At 43.0% G+C, this 11,668-nt stretch overlaps 1 protein-coding gene across 1 annotated transcript in view; it reads left to right on the top strand.

Moving 5' to 3' along the window:
- LOC102456223 (collagen alpha-6(VI) chain-like) overlaps window positions 1-10,081 on the top strand; it is an 83,170-nt gene extending 73,089 nt beyond the window's left edge. The window contains exons 34-37 of the mRNA XM_089776604.1: window positions 1,238-1,334; window positions 4,128-4,799; window positions 6,291-6,396; window positions 7,464-10,081. Coding sequence (XP_089632730.1) covers window positions 1,238-1,334; window positions 4,128-4,799; window positions 6,291-6,396; window positions 7,464-7,683 — 1,095 coding nt within the window. The 3' untranslated portion in view covers window positions 7,684-10,081. The remainder of the gene's footprint in view (window positions 1-1,237; window positions 1,335-4,127; window positions 4,800-6,290; window positions 6,397-7,463) is intronic.
- The last annotated feature ends 1,587 nt before the right edge of the window (window positions 10,082-11,668 follow it).

Raw genomic sequence — 11,668 nt, 5'->3', positions numbered from 1 at the left:
ACCCTGTGTGGCCGTTTTTATGTTCTGCACAATCTCTTTAATTCTGCAAGATTCTCAAAATCCCTGATCTGGTCAGGCACCACCACTGACCTTTGCTTTTTCCAATGGCTCTCTGCACAGCTCTTCACTGCTGTTCTTCTTCCTACGTCTCTCCTCTTCTAAGGTAGCTCGCATCTGCCTTTTTCAGACTGTGCTCTTAAGCATCTCTGAGTCACTAGGTCTGTCTCCCCTTTAAGACCAAAACTGAGATGCCCTCTTTGAGTCTAATTGGAGATCAACTGAGCAGTCACAGGTACACTGGTGTCTTTTCTCTTAAAGAGACAGTATTTTTAAGACAAGTGTTGGCTTTACAGTGGCATGTTTAAAGGGTGAGGGATGGAAGCATGGAGTAAGAAATCTAGAGACAGGTAGTTGAGGGATACATGGCATGCTACTTAAATATGTCAAACCCCCACCCACATGGCCTCTCAAATCAGTGTTTGCTAAGAGCAAAAATTCTAAAAAGTGAGCACAGGATTTTTTTCATCACACACTTCTGCCCTTCTTCCTCTCCCCCTTCACATAATAACTACTAGCTTGCCTTATATAACATTGGTGGAAAGAGAAACATTTTAGACTGGAACAAGATGCTGGTGTCACTGATTCCCAGTTTCAGCATGTATTCCTCTAACCCCTCCATTGAAGTCAATGGGAATTCTGTTCAAGGAGACACTGAAGTACAAGACTCAGGAATAGCTAGAGTTTGGAAATACTCATTATACAATTTTTGTTTTGAGAATTGTTTCTTGATTCCAAACTTCTTCTCGGAAGACTAGAGCATGCAGTGTCTTGGTTTTGGACACACTTTTAAAGTTACATCAGTTGTCTGCTGAATTAACTGTGTGTCAGATGAAACAACTCCAGATCTCACAAGTGAGCTAACTCTGAGATTTGAAACACTCCAGCTCCTACAAAGGGCAAAACTTCAGCATGGAGGTGCCAAGCCAGAGCCCAGCAAAAAGAAAACTGGAGCCCTAGTTCATCACGCAAGTGTGATTGGGAAATTGGAAGTTTCTCTAGAGGTTTTCAGGGTTACCAAGATATTTTTTGACTGGAGAATATACAGAATTGCTATTGGTTAAGGGGGGCTTTGGGGTTGTATGCCTGACTCAGGAATGCATATAATTCTGTGTGAACTCTCCCTGAATGCAAACGCAATACTTGCTTCTGCACTAAAACCTTTTGTTGTTCTGTATAGATGGATGATACTGGATTGTACAAGGTAATAAATATTGATCAAGACAGTGACTATGTGCCATCACTAGAACCATTTCGGCGCTGCACTCTGTGTTATGGTAAGAGCCATATGTATTAGTGAAAATATGCTATTATTTAGTGCTGCCTGGCAAAGAACATGAGAGAGGCTGGCAAAAGGTTAGACAAAGCATTGTTGTTTCAAATACAGGCAGTCCCCGACTTACGCGGATCTGACTTACGTCGGATCCGCACTTACGAATGGGGCTTTCTCGCCTCGGAGCTCGCAGGCAGCGGGACCGCCCAGAGCGCAGCGGTCCCGCCACCTCAACCTCCGGGGCGAGAAAAGCTGCTCCGGGTGCCCCTGGTCTGCTGGGGACCATCTCCAGCAGACCAGGGACACCTTGAGCAAAGCCAGGGAGGCGGAGGGGTCCCCAGCAGACGGTCCCCAGCAGACCAGAGGCACCGGGAGCAAAGCCACAGTGGCGGCGGGGTCCCGCGCCTCCCCGGCTTTGCCACAGCAAAGCCTCAGAGGCGCGGGACCCCTCCGCCTCCCCGGCTTTGCTCCGGGTGTCCCTGGTCTGCTGGGGACCGTCTCCAGCAGACCAGGGACACCGGGAGCAAAGCCGCAGTGGACCAGGGACAAAGCCTCAGAGGCGCGGGACCCCGCCGCCGCTGCGGCTTTGCTCCCGGTGTCCCTGGTCTGCTGGGGTGGGGGGGGCGCAGCTAGTGCGCGTGCCCCCCCCCCCCCCAGCAAACCAGGCTTTTGTTGTGGACCCTGGGGTAGAGCAGCTGGGGTGCTGCCAGGTTGGTCCTGCAGGGACCTACCTGGCAGCCCAGCTGTTCTGTCCCAAGCTCGAGATTCAGCCGCTGTTGAAACTGATCAGTGGCTGATTCCAGGAATCTGGGGGCAGAGCAATTCTGCCTCCAGCTTCCTGTAGTCAGCCCCTGGTCAGCTTCAGCAGCAGCGGCTGAATCTGGAACCAGTTCCGACTTGCATACAAATTCAACTTAAGAACAAACCTATAGTCCCTATCTTGTACGTAACCCGGGGACTGACTGTAACCACAGCTAAATTTTCTGGATTTGTTTCTTCACAAGATAACTCCTCAAAGGAAGGAAATTCCCGGGGAGTAGCATGTTTAATCATGATTTACGAGCAATTACTTATGTCCACTATCTGTACTGCCAATTTTTTTGTAAGAGAAAACATACTCAAATTTATAAAAATGTTTAAATCTTTCACATGTTCATCTATGATATTGCTAAAGAGCAAAATTTACTTGCAAGTTAATGACTTAGTGACTATTTATATCCATATAAGAGGCTTTTCTTCTATTTGGCATCCAAGGTCAATGTCTAGTTTGGTAAAAAATAAAATCTAGTGAATTTAATTATACAGTCAAGTTGGGGCCAATTAATTTAATTGAAACAAGCCGTGTTTCCAGCTTCCAGAGGAAGGCTCCCTGGCGAGCAGCTCTTCCAGTGCCCCAGACTGTGTAGAACAACTTCCTCTGGCGGTTCCAAAGTAGCCTTCATGGAACATCAAGGGGGGGGCTGCTTTGAATTGAAATCCTCTGAGCTTCACTAAAAGAGTGAGTGGAACTTTAAGAAATTCTGCTTGAATGAATGCACGAGGAACTAAGGCCAGTTGCAGCATCCCCTACACTTCTGCTAAAGGTGTCATGTGCTTGGATTCTTGAATATCCAACTGGAGGGAGTTCAGCGGTGGCTTTGGTCTTAGGAGCTAGGGTACTGCTTTGCTGGAGGTCACTGACTCCCTTGATAGATAAAGCTCCCCAGCAAGCAGGTCTTGTGGGCAAACTGTACCATCCCTTGGAATCAGGCAGCCTGCTCAGTCAGGCATGGATAGAAAGTAGGGGCATGGCCCTGACTCCTCCTTAGCCTTCTCCACTTACTTTGGAGGTATACACAGAGAGCAACCTGCATTCCCCTGAATGCAGGGATCATGATTGTCCCTGGACCTTTCACTGGATGTTCCTTGTGTCACCCACTATCTCAGTGTGTTCACATTAGGCCTAAGGACAGTCTGCTCCTGAAATTATCCTTGGGAAATGTAGAATGCATGAAATATCAGCAAAGATGACACATACTGCTCAGTCTGACTCCAGCAACTCACCCGTCTTCACATGTAGTGAGGTATTTTATAATGTTTTTCTATAATGCTTAAAGATATTTTAGGAGGTGGCTGTTATAAGTTTTCAGTGTACATGTCTGGTCAGAGGAATAGCATCTTATTCCATTGGAAAGAAGGGGTAGAATTTGGTATGTAATTCTGAAGGATACTGCACACCTTTAAGCCTTCAGGGGGTATGAAGCATCCAACCTGATCAAAATAGGGAAATCTACATGAAACACTCTAGCACTCAAAGTGGGTTTTTTTGAACTAGACATGTCTCGTTATATTTTTAATTCAAGGCTACTACATAAACTCGTTTCCCCAAATAAGAATTCCATGATACATTGGAATTATATTAGACATTATGTTGTGGTACAAAGACCTTAGAAGAGAATTCCTTATATATTTAGAGCGTTGTGTTTTAGGAACATATTGCAAAGTTGCTTCTGGCTCTAAATTTGCATCAACCTAAATATTGCCACAAATGTCCCCAGTCTCCCAGAGCAAGTGAATGGAAGAGAATTTTAATATTAATGAGGTCTAATCTTGTGAGAGACTGATTATGTCACAGGATCAGACCCTTAGCTTTCTGATTTTAATTATACATTAACTTTTACAGAAGTAGTAGATGTTAATATTCTACGGTTTAGCTCTTTAATCCTCTCCGGAACTGGGAGCTTAGATGACATTTCTCTTGTCACATTTTCAGTATCTTAAGAAGAGAAATGCAAACCAATGTTCTGTTTATTTTCAGACAAATGTAACCCAGATGGCTTTTGTGAACGCCGCATCTCCCGATCACCACGGACATATGTGGACGCTGCTTTCATTTTGGATAGCTCCCAGAAAATGAGCGGTGTTGACTTTGAGAAAGTGAAAAACTTTCTGAGCAGAATACTTGATAACTTTGACATTTCTTCCAACCCAGTTTCTTCCATCGGCGATAGGGTGGCTGTGGTGAGCCATGCGCCACCAGATTTTAATCCCCGCTCATCGAGGAAGAGCCCTGTAAAGGAAGAGTTTAACTTTGTCACCTACAACAGTAGACAGTTAATGAAAAGACATATCCAAGGATCTGTGCAACAGCTGAATGGACCTGCTGCTCTTGGCCATGCCATACGCTGGACAATTGATCATGTTTTCTCACCTGCACCCCACCTCAGACAACACAAGGTTATCATTGTTATATCGGCTGGAGAAACAAGTCAGTGGGACAAAGAAACGTTAAAGAGTGCATCTCTGAGAGCCAAGTGCCAAGGATATTCTCTGCTTGTAATTTCATTAGGACATGCATATAACCACAAAGAATTGGAAGAGCTGGCTAGTATTCCCACGGAACAGCATTTAATTGAACTGGGCAGAGTCCACAAGCCTGAACTTGACTATGTAGTGAGGTTTATGAAACCATTTGTGCATCTCCTCAGACGTAAGTTATTATGTGAAAGCTATTTCATTGCTCTTCAATGAATGTCCTGCACCCTTGGGTAACAGTCTTCCATAGATCCAGAAACACATTTAGCATAGAGATTTCAGTTCAGGTTTCCTATTCCAAAGTCCCTCAGTTCAATGGGTGTGCTCAATGGGTCAATTTAAATACTTAAGGAGTGAAAAGGTGGTTTCATTCCATGCTTGTTCATTCTTAAGGCTGTCTAATAAGACTATCAACTTTGTTGATCTCAATAGGTTTTATGATGGGAAACCTGTCATCTAGGAATTGAACTAAGGCCACCAGTCTTACTTCACATAGATCACCCAACGACTATTGTCAGATCTCGGTGTCTTTAGATCACTTCTAGCTTCTACGCAGCTTGGACTAGTGACCTAGGCTGAGAACTTGATATCCTATTAGCAGTTCCATACAAAATGCTGGCCTAGTTAGTAGATCAGTAAGTGATATGTCAGACAGTTTGTTGTGCTCTTTGGGTCACTTGAATACACATCAGAAGAACCTGCAGACAGGAGACGGATTTAGTACAATCTATGCTGCTTACACACTTCAACAGCCCTTGCAGACTCATTGATGGAATGATGCTAGAGGAAACTACAAAGTATAACTGGACTATCATCCTGAAGTCCTCACTTTAAGATAGACAAATGTGAATTGTTTTTATATCCCTAGATAAAAGTAAGCCGTTCAGAGACACTGACGTGCAAGGGTGAGAACAAATATACTCTATCATAGCTTATAATAATATCATTATGGGGTGAATGTGTCTTAAAAACAGGTGCTTATGCATAAAGAAACAGAAGGTATTTAAATTGCGTTTGCCAGTAGCCCTGTTCTCATTCACTTATCAGAGTAGTGTACTATAGGCAATGGCCCTTGAAGTAGCTCGGTCTGCAGTCAGAGACCAGGGGGCTACATTTTTCCTTCCCTCCCCCACTCCGATTTCCTCTTCCAGTTTTCACCAAGGTCAATAGAGCACCGCACATTGATGACTAGGTAAATTCAGGGAGGATAAATCCATCAATGGCTATGAGCCCAGATGGGCAGGGAGGGTGTTCTTAGCCTCTGTTTGCCAAAGGCTGGGAGTGAATGGCAGGGGAGAGATCACGTGGTGATTGCCTGTTCTGTTCAGTCCCTCAGGGGCACCTGGAATTGGCCACTGTCAGCAGACAGGATAGAGGACTTTTGCTCTGACCCAGTGTGGCTGTTCTTATGCTTACACCATTCCCTGTGATTTTTGTAATAGCTTAGATGTGATACCCAGAAGTAGTTGTGTTACATCCAAACAGAAAGGCCATCAAGCTACCTCCAAGCCCTTGCAAGCTCTGCCAGTAATGCGTCTTGCTGCTGGGTGAATGAAGTCCGTCTTGGTAGAAATACACGGGGGCAGAAGAGGAAACAGCGAATGAAAACTGTTTCAAATTGAATTGAGTTGGTACATTTTGTTCTAGTGTTTTGTTTTCTCAACAGGTGCAATCAATGAATATCCACCAGAAGAGCTCAAGAGAAATTGTACCAGAATCAGGTCTCATGAAGTTCTGAAACCAGTACCTACACCAAGGGGTGAACAAGTTCCGTGAGTCCAGACACTTATTTTCTTATGGTCTGTTGTTACTTATGGGCTAATTGATGAGAGCACCTAGATGTTCTACTGGGTAGCAATTCCTATCAAAGGCCCTGAACCTGCAGACACGCTTCACTTTACACATGTGAGTAGTTCTGTTGGACAGTAATTTTGGATATGTCTAGACTACATAGCTCCATCGACGGAGCCATGTAAACTAGTTTACCCGGCATAGTCAATGAAGCGGGGATTTAAATAATCCCTGCTTTATTAAAATAAACATGGCCGCCGCGCTGTGCCGACAGTCAGCTGATCCGGCACAGCGCGGCAGTCTAGACGTGTATCTGTCGGCTGTGGAAGCCTTTGCCGACCAGTCCTGTAAACCTCGGCCATGTTTATTTTAATGAAGCAGGGAATAATTTAAATCCCTGCTCCATTTACTATGCCAGGTAAACTACTTTACGTGGCTCCGTCGACTAAGCCATGTAGCCTAGACATACCCTTTGTGTTCTGCCATCAACGTAATTTAAAAAAATTGAAAACTGAATAGAACTACAAAAAAGATTTAAAAGCTTATAATTTGCACCTGGCTTTAAAGTCTTCTCCTATCCGTTTCCTGTCTGTCCTATAGAACTCATCCGTGAAAGCATCACCTCCCTTATGCCAGTGGTAGGATTTTTTGGGGCTACATATGGTTTCAGAATCTGGTTCATAGCAGGCTGTGGTATAAATGTGCCCATCCCTATCCTGCTTCACACTGTGTGGACTATGCTGCTGCACATTAACAATTCCTTTTAGAGTGATTTGAGCTACCCACTAAGTGCATTAGTGAACTCTTAGAGCACAACAGCAGGGCCAATATGGCTACTTACTGCAGGGCAGGGTAGGATCATAGCTCAGCTTGCTGCAAATGGTGAAGATGAACCTTTCTTGACATGTGAACAGCTCTGTCCATGAGTGGCTTTAGTTAAGACTTGAACATAAGGAAAAGGGCAGAAATTTGAAATGAAGTTCGCTAATTCCAGTTCCTTTTGAGTCCTCCTGCCAAGTCAAAATGTTCCCTGTTCTTGTATCCCCAGCCTTCTTGGAGAAGAGGACTTGTCAGGAAGTGATGTCATGCTTGGGGATGAATTAATTGGTTATGAGCCTTCAACACAGATATTCCAGGATGATCTAAGTGATGATCCTCTAAATACCAACATTTTTGCAACCAATAAACATCAGTCCTTGGTACCTATGGATATAATGGAGAATGCTTCCAAGACAAACGGAAGGAAAGAAAACGTGAGTCTTATCTGATGTAAGTGGAAAGGAAGGAAGATATCTCCGTAATCCCTCACTGAATAGTGGACAATTTAACCTTTGGATCCCTCTGGATAACTTCACACATCCTTAGAATATTCAACTAAGGAAAAGGAACTAAATATACCAGCTCTTCTCTGTCTCCTCCTCCTCTTCCGGCCAGCAACCTAACTTCTTTCCTGTCCTCTGTAAACTCAGCACAACAGGACAGAAAGAGGGTCTGTACACAAGCAGGCACTTTCCTGTCACCATTCATCACCTTTGTCAATTAGCCTTAAGCATAGAGCTGTTTCATAGCTCCGTGGCCATTCTAACTACCTGCAGCTATTCATTATCATCTGTTGCTCTCCCCTGGTTGTTTCCCAATGTGAGATGGGGCAGGACTGGTAGCAGTGGAACAGGCTCTTATGTGACTCTGCCTTGGCCGCCTCCTACCCCAGACCTAGATCTTCTCAGGGAACCACACATTCTCAGCAAAATGTGAAGACCTGTCCCACTTGAACTGTTGTGACCAGAATTAACTAACATTAATGATGTGAACATGATCAAATAATCAAATGGCACCAAGCAAGAACGTGTAGGCTCGTGTATTATAAACATAGTTAGGATTTTGGTTGGATTTGCAGTCACTGCAGTTTACTGGTTGTGTTTCCAGAATGCCATGAAGAGCGCTGTATGTAAAGTCTCATGGCTGAATATTATGGCAATTGGAAGTGGAAATAAACATATTCTTGGAAAATATTGAGCATATTGAAAAGCAAAGGGCTAGTCCTGCTTTAACTCCCTTAACTACAATGCTTCATGCATACATAGTGCAGTTCAGCTGATGGTCTAAAATGCTCTATGGGAGCAAAGACTTATTTGGATCCAATTAGGTTACAGCTAACATAGTTAAACTTGGCTACCTGGAGTTAAGCATATACATAAATGACCTAGTTTTCAGAGTTAGTGCCCATCCACTGCGCTGATGGAGGTTTCTGAAATATTTTTTTAACATAGCTGTAGAGATTTCCCTGGAGTGCAGAATAAGGTACTGTTGTGATGGCGTCTGAATGGATCTCTACTATGTAGCACAGATGCATCATTTTTTTCTGCTGTTCTGATTAGTGTTATACATTCTTTTGTAATATAGCGCGTATCCATATCCTCAGACATCTCCCCCTATGATGGGGTTTTGTCCTCACAGGTGGAAAGCGGACCTATAATTCCACCTTTCTGCCAACTGCAGAAGCAGTGTATGTAGTGAGGGCAGAGGAGTTGAGCTCATGTTGAGAAAGATTGAAAGGCACTAATAACACCACTGCATCTAGCCTCCTCATTGCTCCTTCCAGCAAAGGAGACACTGGCTCCATGAGCTGCCCTGAAATCTGTTCTCAGCCTGACCCTTTTGGAGAGGTGCATAGTACATGCTCAGGCTATGTATGGCAAGAGGCAAAGATCGGGCCATTGGTCACTGTTTTGGAAAGACACAGTCTACCTTCATACAACACTGATAGGAAAGAAAATAAAGCATGTCTTTTCAACCCTCTGTACGGACAGTTTCATCGTCATCACACAGACAAGGAATTGCTTGTTTGTTTTACAGATGTCTGGAACCAAACACATTTTAAACAATGAAACGATTAAATATGGCAGTGGGGCTGAAGAAACTACCTATGCTGCATAGCTCCGACCTCTAAAAATTCCCATATTTGCCCCCGACAATGATTTATTGACTGTAATCATAGAAGCAATGTGGACATAATCTGTCAGCTATAGAATCATTTGATTCCTTTAAAAATAAGCATTGTTATTTTAAAAAACTTGACTATGTCCATCCATATGCCTCAAAGGGTCTGTGGCTCTGTAGTACAGAATGTGCTCTACTCCCATTTGTTTCAGTGGGAAGTGAGGACACTATGAAATTAACAGGGCCGGGCCCTTGAGAAACAGTCTCGTTCCCAGGTCTGTTGTGCTTTGTGAGAGGCATCAGTGGGTGTACAGCTTCTCCTTCCGTGCACAAAGTGGAGTGCAAATTCCTTACAGTGATATTTTACTTTCCATACTCCTTTTACAGGTGTAAGTTGCATTACAGGAAGAAGGCTTATCAGTCAGTGCTGTGCTTTTCCAGATAGAGTAACTATTTAATTGGCGACTGAATTATTTCCTTTAGATTAGGGGTGGGGAACTTACGGCCCAGAGGCCAGATATGGGCCCTGGGTTGCCTAGATCTGGCCCCCACGGCTTAAGGCCTCCCCCCTCTATTAGGAAGCCCATGTTAGCACTTGAGCTTGCTCTGCCCTCCCCCAGTCTCTTACTCTCAACTTATTTTTCTGTGGGTCACCAGTCCCTGACTCAGAAAACATTCCCCATCCCTGCTTTAGATCAAGGAGCGCTCTAAAACAACAGTGAACATCTAACAGGAAGCATCTATTGTGCTTTAAAAATAATGTAACATAAGGCTTGTAAAAAGAAATTTTCCAATGTAAGTTCTTTCCATCAGAAAATGTTGATTCCATGGAATTGAAGCATTTCACTCGATTGTGTCTATTCCATCAAATTTTGATGGAAACCTAAAAGACTGGCCACTGCTGGTCTGGCCAGCATGCCAGTCTAGAAGTTTTCAACAGTGTCTATTCCACAGAAAATTCTGTATTTCCAATTCCTTGTTCTGATTTGAAACAACAATTACGGGTTTTATGTGAGAAAACTTTCACAAATGTACTTGTATAGGGACAATTTTACCATATACCTTCTATCACTATGCTAGCATCATACGGAGCTATTTAATGTGTGTTACACAGCATGTCAAGGTACCAATTAAACTATCCACTTGAAACTTCATATGGCGTCTTTTTTCATGTAATCAAAATAGATAAAGACAATACTCGGTGCTACTCCCATGGGACCTTAGGAACTAGAAAGACCAGAAGCAGTGAGCATGGTGGGAGATCCTTGTTCTTTTACAAGTCAATACTTACATGCAAGAGCCCACATGGCCTATTCATGCAGCAGGGAGTTTTTAGATATATCACAAGCAGACAAATCATATCATCACTGTTTTTGTGAAAAAAGAAGGGTATAACAAAACATTATGCATCACTCGTTCTGTGGCTTACATGTTCATTACAGTGGAAGTATGTGGGGAGTAGCAAGAAGTGCTTAAAAGGTTTTTTTTCTTCCTGCAAAATATCACTGGGCTTTCAATTCTTGTTAATATGAAATGCTCAGTAAATATGGTGACATTTCCCTGTAACTGTGATACAGTGAAGCAGAAACCTGGCAGGTTTCAGTAGACAAAAGGGCCAATAGATATTGCAGACAAAACTACTGTGCAAGTAAGCTCATATGGGGTTTATTCTTTGATATCAACTATATATTAATCAGAGTATACATGGACATTAGTGCAACAAAATTTTCTTCTTCCAGATTCAATGTAAGAAAAAATATCAGGCTTCATAAATACTGTCTATGTAGGAGTCAGCAGCTTTCATTATGTTTATAACCTGCAATGTAATATTTCAAAAACTGTTTTATTATAGGTTGCCGAAGAATGGTATGGTTACCACCACACTAACCACTACTTCTTCATAAACTGCTTCTGCTTGTTACTTTCCGAAAGTGTTACAGAAATCAAGCAGCTGTAATAAAATAACTGAAAGGGCCTTCAGACAAGTCTTAATAACCATACTGATTGATATATGGTCATCTTCATATTCTTCAGAGTCAGCATAATTCTATTATTTATTTCAAATATTTACATATTATATATTAGTGCAATCTTTACTTCCACACTTTAACAATTCCATCTCTTGATGCAGTTACTATAAAACCTTGAGTAGTCTGGAAAGTAGCAATGTCTGTGATGATATCATGGTGTCCAACTGGTAGAGATTCTGGTCCCCGACGAGGGGGTCTCATCTGTAGGGCCCAACTTTTGCTTGTTTTGAATTTTCTGTTTGAGAGTGAAAATATTAAAATAAACAAGTCTCCGATAGTCCAT

The sequence above is a fragment of the Pelodiscus sinensis genome, chromosome 2 (genome assembly GCF_052426305.1).
Source record: "Pelodiscus sinensis isolate ZL-2025 chromosome 2, ASM5242630v1, whole genome shotgun sequence".
Taxonomy (NCBI): Eukaryota; Metazoa; Chordata; order Testudines; family Trionychidae; genus Pelodiscus; species Pelodiscus sinensis.
This window is presented reverse-complemented; position numbering and strand designations above follow the sequence as displayed.